A 16945-nucleotide genomic window follows, 5' to 3' on the forward strand; every position below is an offset into this window, starting at 1 on the left:
AAAAAGGTGTTGGAAGTTTAGTTAGATGTTATATTTCAACCTTTCTATTCTTGTTAATTATACACTGTAACTAAGTTAAGACAAATTGACTTTATAAATTATCTAACTAAGTCAAATCGTTCAAGCCAAGTTTCATTTATCTTTTGGTCCTTTATATTTTGTATTGATTAATCAGTTATATATTTCATATATTTAATTCCGGTAATTTTGTTTTCATCACATGAAAGTATATAATAAAACATTTGAAAATAATTATCGTTACTTGAACATTTTCAATTTGATACATTTAATTTATAGTAGTTTAATTTCAGATTGAATTAAGCAGCATATTCATAATTTCATTTTTGATGTGATATTATGCTTATTATAACCAGAGACGTAAGTCTCTGTTATAACCTAATTCAGCCCATAATATATGTTGTACATTCTATGTGTATACATCCAATGCTTAAAGTCAGAAACCTGAACACATAAAGAAATTAATTAAACATTGATTTAACATGTAAAGAAAGAGATTCTTTAAATGTACCGGTAATTAAGTGATCATAACAGTTCTACATTTCAAAATTTAAAGTTTATAAAAGGTATATGTTACTTGTAATACACCTTCCATCTTCCTTAATTGAAATAGTTGAAATTTCTGTACATGTACCCGTGTGCAGGTATCTACAGTAATACTTTGAAGATCTAACATATTGGATCTGATTCCAGGTACATGCATCAGTTACAGGTAACACAGAATGAGATAATGGCCTGAGGGAACAATTAATGTCATTTTTGTTATGAAATAACTCAAGCATTTTCAATTCAGGCACATATCACGTACAATGATGTAAATGTTCTGTACTAGTGTATTCGCTGTATACATTTTAAAGTTTATATAACACACATACATGTTCATGTATCTGGAGCTGTACTTGTCATACAACTCTTGAATTATACAAGGCAACAGTTTTAAGTTTATATAACACAGTTTTAAGTTTATATAACACACATACATGTCCATGTATCTGGAGCTGTACTTGTCATACAACTCTTGAATTATACAACACTTGTATTTGTAATTTCATAATTTTCCTCTATAAAGTTACCTGCTAACAAATATATTGTATACACATGTGGACCTTAATTATATAAGTAAAAGTTTTTTTTACAGTTCACGCTAACATGTTTATTTTACAATGTTGTTTAAAACAAAATTTTGGGATACATTTTGATCAGCATTTAAGTGTTTCCCTATTGCATTAAGAAAGTGATTAATTGTTCTTTACCTTAAATGTATAACCAGAGACTTGTATATCACATGTGATATACAAGTCTCTGGTATAACTGATGGGGATTTTACCTCTTCTTGTAATTAAAAAAAAATCAGCATATAAACTATATTTATTGAATATCGTTATTGTGAAGAAAAATGTATATAAAAAAATATTATTTTTTGATGATTCGCAAAAAAAAAAAAAAAAAAATATATATAATTTTTTGAAAAACATCCACAGGTAGATATTATATGGGTAGTGTTAGATGCTAATTACAGGTAGGTAAGGCAGATGAGCCTGGTACAGCATGCTATAAATGGGTAATTCGGGACTTGACAAAACTATAGCCCGGTGTTAAAACAGGCACACCATATAGGTAAGGTGTTATGGAGGTCCATAAGGTGGTGGTCAGGTGGGGTTTGGGCCCTGGGGTCCAGGTGGCCATGACACAACAGGCATGTCCTGAGGAGGTACGGACAAAAGCCCCCCCGGACATTAGCCCCCCCGGACATTAGCCCCTAGGACAAAAGCCCCTCCGGACAAAAGCCCCTTCACACTAATCAAAAAGTGGACAAATTATACATACAGTTGAGTGTAGACTAAAGGTTACACCCAAGTGCACTCCGAGTGCACTCCATTTGGACTTGGAGTGCACTCCGTTTGGACTCCAGGTAAACTTGGAGTGCACTCCAAGTGGACTCCGAGTCTACCTGGAGTCCAATAAGACACCATGCCTACCCCAGTTCTATAATCAGACTATATCATATATATATATTAAATACTTTGATGCTTTTAATATAATTTACATATAAATAAATAGATTTTTACAAATTACTTTTGTTCTGTTAATATTACTATTAACATTTGTTTAGTCTACTAGGAATATTTCTTTTATTGTTAATACATGGTAATAATGCCTACATGTTAAATTTATATTTATTAAGATCCATAAAAGACAGTTATACAATTTATGCTATAATCAGGTTTCTATGAAAGTTAATTGCTTATTTTTTCAGATGTAAGTAAATTGTATTTCATTTTATTAAGGAATTGAAAATTATTTCAATTAGAATATTTATTGCTGTACATATATCATGACTGTAAGGAAGTTCAGATAATATATCTATATTACGTTATTGATTATTCAAAATATTGAAAGTTTACAGTATTTAATGAATTATGTGTTTTTTTATTGTAATTATAAAATGAACAATCCTTTTAGTTGATATATAATAGGTTATATATTTAAATGTATCATTAGAAAAATATACATTTACAACTGTACATATTCACGAGCATTACCTAGTTAAATTAATGTTCTGACATAACGTACACACAAGTATGTAGTTCTGTACTACCCATAATGAATGACAGTATCTGTTTAATTGCTATTATTATTGGCCATGCATGACTGACTCTGGCCTGACACCCCTGATACTGTGCCAGGTGAGTTTTAGGAGCCAGCTACAGGTACTGTCCTGAATTCACAGAAATACCTGTGTTTGCCACTGTCACTGTATGGCTTCAAATGATGAAGCTGTGCAAAGCAGGGTCACAGTGTTATAACCTCAGGCCAATTAACAGAACAGTAAGATTATCTCCTGACTTGAAGGAAAGGATTGTAGCTCTCCATTTGAGAGGCCTTAATCAGACCAAAATTACATGTATAAACTAAATACCAGTGTAATTAAGGTGGAAATATCAAGATAAGTTGTAAAACCATTAACAAATTGGTTAACAGGTTTAAGAAGACAAACTCTATTGAAATGAAGTCATTCTTTACTGAAATTAGAAAGTAAAAATAAGCTGTTTCTTATTACATTGTAACCTGTCTAAACCGTAAGTCCTTGAGACCAAACGTATTGGCTGGTTTATGCAGGTGTCCGGTATGTAGAGGTGCAATGTTGAATGATATAAGTTCAAAAAAAATTAATGCAAATCAAATTAAGAAATGATGCAGTTCTTATCTTGTAATATTCAAAAATATAAAGACATTGCTTTAAAAAATTAATTGTAAAGAAAGAGATTAAAGTAAAAAAAAAAATCAAAAAAATCAGTGTAATTCAAAATGGTATAATGAATGTAAATTCACCATTTCCCAAAAACCAACCTATAGCTTTATACCCGTAATTAAAAGAACTCCATGTATAACCTGGATTTAATGAGGCAGGCATAACAAAAAAAAAGTTGGTTTACCAAATAGAAATGTAAGTCTGATGTTAAACTGTAAATCAAAATTAGACATTAGATCCGGAATATGCTATCCAGGTGATAAAAAAAACAACTTTCTTTTTTATTGTATGTTAAGATAAATATAAACTGTTGGAAGAAAAGTATTTGAAATATATTAAAAACAGTACTTAGTACTTCGAGTACAAGTTATGTCCAGTACACAATCAAACTCTACATTTTGAGAGACCACAAACAACTTGCCAAATTTATATACATTTTTGTTTATTGCCAATTTTCTACTAATTGATGTGGCTTGTTAAAACTCTTCAAATCAAAGGAATGCTATCATACATTTTTCAACGAAGTGCCAGATCTATTCGTTTTATGTAGGGTTTAACCAACGAAAAATGAACCAACAAAATAATAAGATGATATATACAAAGATAAAACAGTAACACATATCTAATTGTTACATGTTAAGGAGTCTAAATGTATAAGAGTATATATATATATCTATAAACATTATGTATATATGTACTTGGTTACAGGTACATGTGATACATGTGGTCCCAGGTAGGATTGGAGCCTGATAGGACTCCAGGTAAACTTGGAGTGCACTCCGAGTGCACTCCAAGTTTACCTGGAGTCCAAATGGAGTGCACTCCGAGTCCAAACGGAGTGCACTCGGAGTGCACTTTGTGTAACCTTTAGTCTACACTCAACTGTACAGGTAGGCCTACATGCAACATAAGTTGTTGTTTAGATATTATATGTCTCTTACAGAATACAAATGAGAATATACGAAACTTCTGATTCTTGATTATGAACTATGGAATGATTTCATGGTTGAATTAACAGATATCAGTGAAGTAACAATACATTGAATTTAAAAACATTTTTGTCTGATAAAATTATAAATATTAAAATATACATATACAGTGTACCAGAGACTTAAAAAATATAAATGAAAAGCATCAAAATTTTGAAGTCATGAAGATAAACCTTAATTTTACACTAAAATGAAATATTTTAAAAAACATTAATGATAAAAAAAACACTATACAAATCCAATTTATAGAGTTTTAATTCCTCTTGTGCAATATATCATGTGAGAACCGCAGCCAATTTTATTTTGAGTTAATATAAGATAAAATTTAATCAACATTTAAATATACCTGGTAAAGTCAGGATGACAGATATAAAGCAGTCAATTTACACAGGTCTATATGTAACAACTACAGGTATCTAACACAGGTGTCCAGTGGCACTGTCCATTACCTGTATAGGGGGATTTGTGGTCACACCTGCTGGACGTAGTGCACTACTATTTTATCTGTAGCTTAAATGTAGCACTAGGGTGTAAAGGTTAGCTTACACTCAACTGTAAGAAGCATCTGCACTGTGTAAGATATTTCACTGTTTATTTGGGTGTTTTTTCAAGACGATTAGCAACAAGTTTTTTTTTCATTTACGTGAAAAAATAACATACTGTGAAAAGAGGTTTGTTTTTATCAACATTGAGGTACAATGTAAAAAGAATTTTACTTATGTTATAGAACTTACAGTAAACAGGGAGTAAACACTATTTTATCGTAACGTTATATGGCTGAAGGGAAGCAACTTGTGTTAAATTTTCTGAAATATATACTGTACTGTACAGTAGTGATGTTTAAAAGTTATCATTTTAAAGTCTTCTTTTCATTTGATAAACTCTGTTATTCTGATAATGCAATAGGCTATTTTCGTATTATACATGAAATATCCGCTAAAATGTATGTGCTTTATATATTTCTTAGATTTGCTCTTCAAACGCGTCCGTCCTCTGTAATTATTCCGTTTTCCGTTCCTTTTTTTCCAGTTACCTTTCAACCGGAAGTTGACATTGGCATGGACGCAGGAGACAAGTAAAGATGAATATTTGGACAGTGCTCCATGTTCTTTTTGTGATTGCATGCATAGATCTCAGATTTACTGAATGCAAAACGAAGCAAGATTCGGCGTTTGATGTCGGTGTTAACGATGCACCAGAATTTAAGGAATCAAAACCTGTCAGGTAAAAATAAACTACAGCACTGTGCTGACACGTCAGCTGTACTGCTTTCAGTACACTACAGTAAGTTATATGATGCATGTATTCTAACGTTACAAAAAAATTCAAAGACCTTTAGCTAGCTGAAGTTCAGGAATTGGGGAGGATTATGTGTACCATTCCCAATGGCAAAGTCCTTATTTTTCCTAATCAAAGCATGAATAACATTGCTATACCTTCCCATTCATATGACATTGTACAATGTATCTTATTAAATGTCCCTGCTATGTATACCTTGTTAAAGTCATCCATGCACATTAAAAAACTGTCTGTATATATTTTACTAATATATCAAATGTGAATATTCCATAAGAAATTCGAAGTTATGAATTTGTCTAACAGTGGACACATGCATGGTATATCCATATTTGACTATTAATAAGTTTGAAGAGATGTGTCTATTTGACATATATATAGAGAATACATGGCCAGTGTCTTAAAATATAAGCTGTATTTTGGTGAGGTTTTTTTGGTTCTGTCCCGAGCCAAAAATACAGCTTATATTTTAAGACACTGACTATGTATTCTATTTATCCTGCAACAGTCATGAAAATAATCATCAAAAATAATCATTTTGAAGTGAAACAGTGTCAAATATCACAGATATATGTTTGTCTTTTAAACGTAGTTTCACTTTGAAGTAGGTCAGTCGAACTGACGCACGTGCTAAGATTCCAAAATACAGCTGTTTTCCGTCACTGCAGTATACAGCAAAAATATATACGGTGGGTGTTACCGTGTATTCCGACAATGCGGTGGCAGTTGCAGGATAAATATTGATCCTTTAGATTTCTTAGAAATACTGTAGGGATTTGACTTCTGAAATTGCTAAAAGTCAGTGGTCAAAAGAAATACCTTAGTGATTTGACTTCTGAAATTGCTAAAAGTCTGTGGTCAAAAGGATGCCTTGGTAAGTAAATTTGTACTAATTAGTTAAGTAAAGTTGCATGAATATATGAATGTAAACCTTTCTTTCATGTTGTAGATACCTGTTATACAATGTGAACCCCGGTGAAGGCTTTAACTTGAGAAGGGATGTCTATATACGTGTTGCAAACCTTGTCAAGCTTTTAAACGATGACGAACCATGGGCATTGGTCCTACCACCATGGGGGAGGATCTACCACTGGCAAACAAGGGAGATAAGTCAGATAAAGCTTCCTTGGTCTCTCTTCTTTGATCTTGAAAGTCTGAGGAGACACATTCCTGTACTTGAGTTTGAGGAGTTTCTTGCAGGTACAGTTTAATTGTGTTCTAGTTATTATATTTTGTGTTGTAGTATCCTAACAAATGTTAATTCTCATTCTCCTGGTTGATTCTGGTATATATATCCTCAAAATATGAAAACCTAGGCTATATTATATAATGTATGTTGACAGTGAGTGAGAAGCCAGTGATTGATGAGATTTACTACCTACAACGATACAAGGAGGGTTGGACCAAATGGGAGGAGAAAATGGACATTCTAGAGTGTCTGGAGAAACATGGTTATTCCAAGGTCAGTGCCATACATGTACTGTGCACATTTCATTTTGATGTCCAGTACATTCGCCGTGATTTTTTTTTTGTACAGTATATTAATACATTATTCTTTCTAAAAACTGTTTGAAATAATATAATAAAAATTGTTGTGTTTGAGAAGCAGTACATCAACTGATATTATATATTAAAACAGCATCATAAACTATTATTAATAACTGGAAACCTGCAATCTCAGAACATTTTGATATCTGCAGGCATCAACTTTGAAAAACCCACAATGATTGTCAATAGTGTAAAATATTTTAAGATATTTTTCACATATCAAATAAGAAATTATAAGAAAATATTTACTGACAGAAACAATTCTCCATATGATAGATCATGTTGGATGCCTTACTTGTAATATTGGAAATTTGATTGATTAAATAGAGGTTACACAACGAGTGGTTGTTGGATATGGAATTTATTTCACACGAGTAAGTTATTTTTTAAAAGTTACAAAAGACACAAGCTTTAGCGAGTGTTTTTTGCAACTTTAGAAAATAACTAGAGTGAATAATTCCATATCCAGCAATTTCGAGTCGTGTGACCTGTTTCTACCACAATAATATCGGCTTGAATCAAAGGGAAACATGGCTAAGTATAATTTCGCGTATGCAAATAAAGTGTACCGGTGACGTCCGGGACCCAGTGATGTGACGTCATTAGATTATTGATGACATCAATGACAATTGCAGCTTGGGTCAAAGTTCACCGTGTTAGCCAATCAAAATGCGTACAGAGTTTATACCACGTGTGGTATAAACAGATTGTTAATCAACAGCTGTAATGATTAACTGATGGTCTGAGAGTTGAATAACACAGGGTATTGTGGTAGAAATTCCATACCTTCATCAAATAACAATTTATTACTTTCCAGGGTAAAGATGGTCGTTGGCATCACTGGTTCTTTGGTTATGGAGATGACGTTTATGCAAACAAGTTTGAATGCATGTCATACATGGGACATGCAGGCTTTATCAAACCCTTTCTAATGCACAACATATCAGGCAGCAGGTAAGCTTGGTCAGCTGTACTGTAATACGATTTAATAAGACTGTATCTGAAAGTACTAGTAAGTCCAAAACCTGCTATATATTGTGTTGATATGAAAAAGACCTTGAAAATTCTTAGAATATATGTCATATCTTTCTCCAATACATGTACATCAGCTTTTAACTTATAGAAAACAATAAGCAAATGAGTTCAGATATATCTGCAGGGATAAAGAACACCAATGTTCCCACCTGGGACTTTTCACAGGTGTAATGTTCCAGAAAACCCAGGGGTCTGATATTTTGCAAGTGGGTACCAAGTATGTACATGTACTTGATGCTGTAAATGTTCTCATATAAATGACCATCAGCCTATAAATGTTCAAAGTCGTGGGTCAAATATGCTTAAAAAAAGGCTTAAGAATCTTCTACAAATCTAAAGACCAAGGGGTCCTAATATTATGCCAGCAGAATAAAAAACAATTCACCAATGGCAATGCATCTTAGAATTGTACCATTTCCTGAAAAATCACTTCCATTAGGTCAACATCAGAATACAGGAAAATATATAACTTTCCCATTATTCCTCAGTATCCATGTGAGCAATTCAGGTCCTCTGGGTCTCTTTGTATATTGTAGTTACCACCAGGGTTTGAATTTTATTCTTAATTCTATCATTCATCTCTATAGCAGTTTTCTGCCTTGACCATATACACAAAAGTGTACTAGGTCATCTTGTGGCAAACCCTTGAACCTCAAGAACTAGGCACCTAACTCATGCCTGTTCAAATAAATAATATGACTGCTGTATCCCATTGTCATAACTGATTTGTAGACCTTTTATAACTGTAGCATCAATTTCCTTATTTATTTATTTGTTTTATTTATTGTCTTTTCATTTTGTTTGCTAGTTGATTCTTTGCTTCTGTTGGTGTCTCTAGACATATCACTTCCTATGACCCAGGCTATTGTAATATTTAATCTCCATCAAATCATTCAGACTGACCACACATGATCAGGATCATCATGATGTTTGACATAGACTGTAGAATACTGAGCCCCACTCGATTTACACTCTCTCCTTCTAGAATATATCTTCTGGTCACTTGATTTGTAGCTCTTCTGCTTCTGGAAGATCTTCTACTTCTTCCGTCTCGAAGCTGGAAGATTTATCTTCCAAGATGGCGGCGACCATGTGTGCGAGTGATGAGTTTCACTAGAGAAGGATATATGACACATACATGCAAGTGTTTGTGTCATAGCGTTTGAGAAAACTTAAAAACTTGTTTGTTTTGGGTTATATTCTTCCGGTTTACTCGATTTACATATAACGGAATGCGATCTTCTTAGAAGGCTTCTCTTCTGAGAAGAGTGCAAATCAAGTGGGGCTCTGACTACATCTGATACGGATCATTATGATGTTTGACATTGACTAAGTATATTTAGTACCCATGACTCATTGTAACATTTGACACTGATCACTGTAGTGTACATCTGACCACACATGACTTTTATTAAACTGACCAGTCCTTTGTAGATCAGTGATGTTAGACCGAGCAGAGACACTTTTACATGACCACTTTGGACAAAAACGTAGTTGGGAAGTAAGTTTGGTATTTGGTTACATCTATTAGCTGTCATTTTATCTGTCTGCACTCCTATAACATTGTAGTATGGTAGACAAACATGTAGGCCACAAGAATGCATGGATATTATTATTCAAGATTATGGTTAATGGAATAAAATACTGTTAATTCAATTCTAGCTGTTTTAAAAGATATATTTTGAATTCATAATCTGTTATTCCTTTTGACCTGGTAATCCTTTTGTCTAATGACATTATGCATAATAAACTGTATAATTATGTAAAACTACTGTACCATTAAAAAAAAACTTTGACTGTACAACAATCACTCCATTGTAACAGGTCTTGCTTACTGTTTAACGTTTTACTCCAAGTTTCGAGTGTTTATTAGACAAGCTATATGTAGCTATAAAACGACCATTTTCTTAAAAACTGTGATATACAAGTTAAACAAACCTAATATAAAGATTAATTGGCTATATAGGTTTGTAATCCTACTCATGTACTACCATAAGAAATAATTAGAGCTTAATTTTTTGCTTTAGAATAAAAAAAATATAAGAAATCTGAATACAAAATGTAGTGTTGTTCGGTTTATATCATACCTGCTTTATTTTCCTTGGCCATTGTATGTAGGCTTTGAAGCTTGCTTGAAAGCAAATGTCACATTCCTCAAAGAGAAAATAATAAAAGTTTTTAACTTTGCGAATAGCAGCATGCTGGACAAATGAAATGTTTTAAACTGCTATTGAAGATTTTATTTAAGTCCCTCTAATGATATGTTAACAACATTCAATTTATAAAGTTCTAAGTGCATCATGAAGTCATTTTTAACTCCTCCGCATGTAATATTTTTTGTCCACTTTTTACATGATATTTGTTTTAGTTGAATTGTTTGCAATCCTTTACCTGATCAGAAAAGTCAAGATATGTGACCATGAATTCCTTATAGAGACAAGATTAGGAGACAATGGGGTAATATATGTACATGTAGTTATTTTGTATAATAAAAAAAATGACCTGTAAATAGGTAAGGAAGTGGTCACATGTGGTTTTAGACACACCTGTACAGATCACACTTACAGAATTTAGGTAGAGGTCACACCTGTGGTTTTAGGTAATAGGCACACCTGTACAGGTCACACTTACAGAATTAAGGTAGAGGTCACACCTGTGGTTTTAGGTAATAGGCATACCTGTACAGGTCACACTTACAGAATTAAGGTAGAGGTCACACCTGTGGTTTTAGGTAATAGGCATACCTGTACAGGTAACACTTACAGAATTAAGGTAGAGGTCTCATCTGTCGCTTTAGGTAATAAGCACACCTGTACTGGTCACACAGAAATGTGGTGGAGGTCATGCCTGTAGCTTTGTCTCACCTGTAGAAATAGTTAGTGGTCACACCTGGGCTAGTATTGTATAAAGTGCTACACACCTGTCATGGATTAACCTTTCCTGTCTGCAGATCTGTATTCCTGGACAGGGCAGAGTCACTTATCCATGGACAGTACAGTGAGTGGTCTCCCCTCTACTGGAGTGTAAGTCAAATTTATGACTGTATATATATGGCACACATTTCTTTCACAGTTCCAGAATTAATTGTGTGTTATGATACATTCTAAGTATTGAATGCATTTAAAACCGTTTTTAATTTATTACTAAATATATTCGCAAATGCTCCATAATGCACTAGTTAGATTGAATTGAATTTATGGCAGTATTACATTTGTATAATAGAAGTTTTCTGTTGGAATTCTTATTTGTACATTGTGCAGAGGGCAGACATGGAGTTTGTGGAGCTTGTACAAGTCTTTAGCTAACAGCACTGATGTCCTTAGGTAGTTACAGCCATAATACAACAATTAGATTTGTACAAGCCCCAGATGATTTCCTCGAGTCAGGCCTCTGTAGCGGGATAATTCAACATTTTCACATTTAATTTTGGAGCTGTGTTTTAACAATTGAAAGTGCTTTTGTGTGCTTTAATTAAGTGATGTTGATTATTATTTCACAATTTGTTTTGTAAATAATTTTCCAGCTACAGAATAAGCTTTCGAGACATTCAATACCAATATGCCAATATCTGTTGATATTAAAATATCAGCTGATTTATATCCAGACACCACTGTTACTGTACCATTCAACTGTAGACTGAAATAACTCAGCTGCTTCAATATCATATTGCCAGCTTTACTAATGGCTAATTTACCATGCTTTTCTGATTGTTCCTATATATCTTGCATCAGTGTTGTTGTGTTCATTGAAGGTACTTTTATGCGTGATTTCACATTACTTGGTATACTTTTTAATCAATTTGAATTATTTCTGACCCGCTTTCTCAAAATAATTTACTTTTATTATTAACAATTAAAAAAATTCAGTCACTCGGAAGATCTTACACAACCAATAAAGTTATTACTAGTAATATTTCGTTAACAGCTCTGTTATCTTCTTCAGACTTAAATGACAAGTAAGGCATGTCTACATTGTACAACAAGTCATTTAATATAATGAGTCTGAGGAAGATCTGTTATTGATTCGAAATGTCACTAGCATTGATTTTATCGGTTATGCAAGATAATATATATAAATTAATTTTGTTGAGAAATGTATTTATGAAAGTGCAGATGATTTGGTCAATTTTAATCTTGACATGTTCCTCTCTGAGTGGACATATAATTTGTTCTAACATTATGTTAAAGCATTAGTTATAATATTCAAATGAATTTAACATATTTGTTGAAAGCAAAAAATTACTGTATGCTCAGATCTGAGATGCTCGTGTGTGAGATAAAATGCAATCCATTAATACTGACTTGTTTTTTACATTAATAAAATGTTTTATAGGGCAGAAGAAGTATGGTATATGCCAAACATCTGAGAGACATCGGGGACAATTTCAGGGAGAAATATCTCGGCTCCACAGACAAAAAAGATAAAACTGTACTTGATGATTGGACAAAAATGAAAGTAATATGAATTTAATTATAATGTACATGTAGCAACAAAATACCTCCCTTAAGGAAAAATATTGATCAACCATTGAAAGTTGGCTTCATGGCAAATCTGCCATCTTGAATATATCCTGCCTTTTATTAATTGAAGATACATGCAGCTTGTAACTTATATATATAGTCATAAATACAGGTATCAGTAATTAAAACAAACAAAAAAAAAGACAAAAAAACCCCACCTGAAATAAGAATTAATAAGAATGTAAATCTTATTTAGATGACAATACAATATGCTTCAACAATCGGGTACATACTGTAGATTATCAAGGTTATTAGGGAAAAAAATCACCAATTCACAATGAATTTACCCTTGCACATGTATTGAAATGGTACCAGTTTTGCCAAATTTTTAATTGTTCAAGTCTTTAAAACTTTTCACATCACTATAATAAAACTTGTGTTTTCTGTTAATAACAATACCAGTCTTATTTACTTCTGTTTATTACCTGTAATTTAGAAAAAACATGGTGACGCAAAAGGAGGCCCATACTTGGCTATACATCTAAGAAGAAAAGACTACCTGTACGCCCATGGAGGGGAGATCCCAAGTATCCAACTTGTGCCTAAGAAAGTCAAGTCCATCCTTAAAAAACATAAACTCAAAAAAGTTTTTATCGCTACAGATGCTCCAAATGAAGGTGAATATATTTTGGACAATTTCTTTATTTGCTTATTATTGAAGTGTCATTTTCATACATTATTGTGACTTTTGTGATTGCTGCACATTTTAGAATTTTATGAATAGCAAAATGCATATTCAAACAATTTGAAATGTTAGTAAACAATCTTTTTTCTCAATATGAATATCTTCATGGTTCAATATTAGTAACATGAGTTCAAAATACGTATGTCTATGCTAACTCTGAGATTTCGCATAATTATACATTAATTACTACAATCATTTGAGGGGATATTGCCTTTCTGAAAATATCAAACATATGATTTTGATAAATTTTATAAAAAGATAGTGTTTGTAATATGAAGAATTCACAATCTATTCTTAATGTAAGCATCTCCATATAAAACTGAGAGAAGAGAGACACAGCTTGGTTCTACTTACTGGTACAAATTCTGGTTTAAGATGCTGGCTTTTAAAAAGTTTTTCTTTATGTTTTTAATAACAGAGTACGAGTATCTAAAACAGGAGTTTGGTGAAAAGGTTGAAGTTTACCGTTTTAAACCCACCCCAGAGGAACATGAGAAGTATAAAGATGGCGGAGTGGCCATTATAGACCAGTGGATATGTGCTCATGCTAGGTAAGCCTTTTATTAATGATCTGACCAATGTACTGAACTTGCGGTATAGTGCCAGTAATAATTGCATTTTGACTAGACTTCATGCGTTCAGGTCAATTTTTCAGACAGACATTAATTCAAGCTGACATTTTAAGCAATGTATATCTTTTAAGGCAGCATTGATTTATGGAGTTGATTTCTTTTTATTGACAAGTTTTAAAAAATATTTTTTTTACAAATTTCTGAAATATTTTATCTTGGAATTTTCAACAATATCGAGTTAGATAGATTGATAAGCCTTTATTAACCTGATCATAATCAAAGTTTAATGTTTATACAATCATTGGTAAAAACTTTGAGATTTATATTTTATTCCTTTACAGGTATTTCATTGGAAGTTATGTGTCAACATTTTCATTCCGAATTCAAGAAGAGAGAGAGATTTTAGGATTTGAGCCAGAAATGACTTTCAACAGACTCTGTAATGATGATAGTGATACTTGTGAACAGCCTTCAAAGTGGACCATCAAATACTGAGTCTGACGTGTTCTAGGAAACCTAAATTTGTTATCAAAGTTATTATCTCATATAACTAGAATGAGGAGATGAAACAATTTTGATGAAAGTTCTTTAATAGATTTGTAAAATGGACGTTTCTTTTTACAAGATTCATCTATATCATGAATTAAGTGTTAAAGGATACTAAGTTGGTGTTCAGTATTTTTTTTTAACCAAACACCATAAATTCATTTGATAAATGCTTTAACAACTGAATATCACTATCAGAGTTTTCCTGAGCACTTTAAATAATTGAAATAATGTTCAGGAAGAAAACTTACAAATATTTTCACAGAATATTATTTTCAGAACATGAATATTGACATTGAAAACTTACTCTATCTGATGTAATGTCATTAAAGAGGAGTGAAAAATCAAAAACATATTTGAATGCAATAATTTGATTGCCTACAGGTTCAATGCTTGAATGTGTTGGTTGTTGCAGAAATTAAATCTGCTCTCTTACCCTATAAAATATACTAAATTATGGTTGTAGTGTAGATGTGTTGGTGTGGCAGTGTTGATAAAGATTATGAATTATAGTAAATTATGACCATGCCTTAATAATTATAATGTGAAACAAATGAAATGTTCTTGTGCATCCTGTTACCGACACATTGTCAGAACCATATTACTTCTGATAACGTCTGGTTGAATCTATTCCATAGACAAAAATGGTATGTTTTCTCAACAGTGTTGTGTTCAGATCTCAGTTTTAACACTAAAGGTGACCAAAGGTATTTTTTTACATACAGCCACTCTGACTCAAATTTATTTTCAAATTGCCAACAATTAAAGTTAAAGTCAAGGTCAAAGATCATTTTTTTCCCAGAGTTATTTTGTCACAATTTCGTATTCAAATTTCCTACTGGGAGATTTTAACCGTGCCATGACCTGACAGCATAAGATGTATGTAATGTAACTCTCTAATGTTTCAACTCAAGAGTTTGTGGTAGTGGCAAGTTGTTGAAGGTCATCGATGGCTGTCAGGACTTCAGATCAGCACAATGTGTATTTATGAACACTGTATGTGGATGATATACTGTACATGTACGACCTTTGTATGATTGCTGTGTAGTTGGGGTATATGTGTGTAATATTATAGTAAATTTGTATACATGTGTAGCCATATGCATATGAGGTCAATATTTGCACTCATTTCATTTAAACCAAAGAGTTTATATTTTTTATTTATTTATTTTAATGAGATCTGTCATAATTGTTATAGATTTTATCATGTATAAAGTGAATAAACTTCACTCTTTGCAAGGAGTTTGCAAAATATCCAGATATCTTTTTCTCTTTTGATAAAAAACAAAGTCGTTAACTTGCCCCTGTGTCAGAGTCCTGTTCAAAGTCAAAACTAAATCAAAATATTTAATCTATTGTGTGCAACTTTTTCACAATGACATGAGACTACATGAACCAATATAGATTTTTTTCCCCCATATCTACAAATGCTTTAATTTCACTGATTTACAAATTCGTGTTACACAATGTGTGAAAAGGTCAGTTTGAATTTTCCTATATTGTACTTTTTTTCTTTTGAACTAATTTATCATTTCTGACAATTTTCATTAATGAAAGACATTTATTAATTCATTTAAAGTTTAAAGTGCTTACATTTTATATTTTCATCAGTTCTATTTTTAAATATTTATTTTTCTCTCATTCATGTTACATAGGAATCAATTAAGTGTTTGTACATAAAGACTGTGCATATGTTCATTTATTCTTGTGTATATAGTATTGAGAAATATTTTCATGCTGTTACACATTTGTAAATACGTTTTTAGCTCACCCATTACGAGTAACCGAGAGGTAATGCTGTCACCCCGACGTCTGCGTTGGCGTGGGCGTTGGCATGGGCGTGGGCGTCCCACCCCAAAACTTTTAAAGTTTTTGGGGTAAGTTTTTGGAAAGCTTGTAAGTCCAAAAGTATACACCTCATGCCCTTCTAATTTGGTTTTTACATTCAGTAGAGGTCTAGGAGTGATGTTATGGCAAAATGATGCAGAAAAAAATTGTGATTTTTTTGCATTTTACCATTTTGTGGACTTATCTTTTTTGGCATCAAAACTCACTTTAAAGTTTTGGGGGTAAGTCCAAAAGTATACATACATTCATTAGAGATCCAGGAGTGATGCTGTGGCAAAATCATGCAGAAAAAATTTGTGATTTTTTTTGGCATTTTACCATTTAGTGGACTTTATTTTTTTGACACAAAAACCCACTTTAAAGATTTTGGGGGTTAGTTTTGGAAAGCTTGTAAGTCCACACCCTTCTTATTTGGTTTATACATCCATTAGAGGTCTAGGAGTGATATTATGTGACACACAATTTCAAAATGACATGCTTATACATACATAAAAAATGAATGCATAGTGTGATTGCTGCTGCCGGTGAGCTTTCGCAATCATTGATTGCACTTGTTGTACTTGTAATTGGGTAGTTTTAAATGCCTTATAAAGACCTGCTGAACTATGCATAAATTGGAAGTTGTGATCTGTATA

General features: G+C 32.4%; 1 protein-coding gene across 2 annotated transcripts; it reads left to right on the forward strand.

Moving 5' to 3' along the window:
• The first annotated feature begins 5312 nt into the window (after positions 1 to 5312).
• Positions 5313 to 16446, forward strand: LOC117321872 (GDP-fucose protein O-fucosyltransferase 2-like). Of its 2 annotated transcripts, none has more exons than XM_033876475.1 (9): positions 5313 to 5484; positions 6506 to 6756; positions 6900 to 7018; positions 7922 to 8058; positions 9574 to 9640; positions 12472 to 12594; positions 13096 to 13276; positions 13763 to 13895; positions 14258 to 16446. In XM_033876475.1, exons 1-9 carry the CDS (start codon positions 5342 to 5344, stop codon positions 14409 to 14411), a joined length of 1308 nt encoding a protein of 435 aa, XP_033732366.1. In that variant the 5' UTR covers positions 5313 to 5341; the 3' UTR covers positions 14412 to 16446. The 2 variants fall into 2 exon arrangements, with proteins under 2 accessions (XP_033732366.1, XP_033732365.1); XM_033876474.1 differs by lacking the exon at positions 9574 to 9640 and adding an exon at positions 11090 to 11162 and having other exon boundaries at positions 14258 to 16445.
• The last annotated feature ends 499 nt before the right edge of the window (positions 16447 to 16945 follow it).

The sequence above is a fragment of the Pecten maximus genome, chromosome 2, assembly GCF_902652985.1.
Source record: "Pecten maximus chromosome 2, xPecMax1.1, whole genome shotgun sequence".
Taxonomy (NCBI): Eukaryota; Metazoa; Mollusca; class Bivalvia; order Pectinida; family Pectinidae; genus Pecten; species Pecten maximus.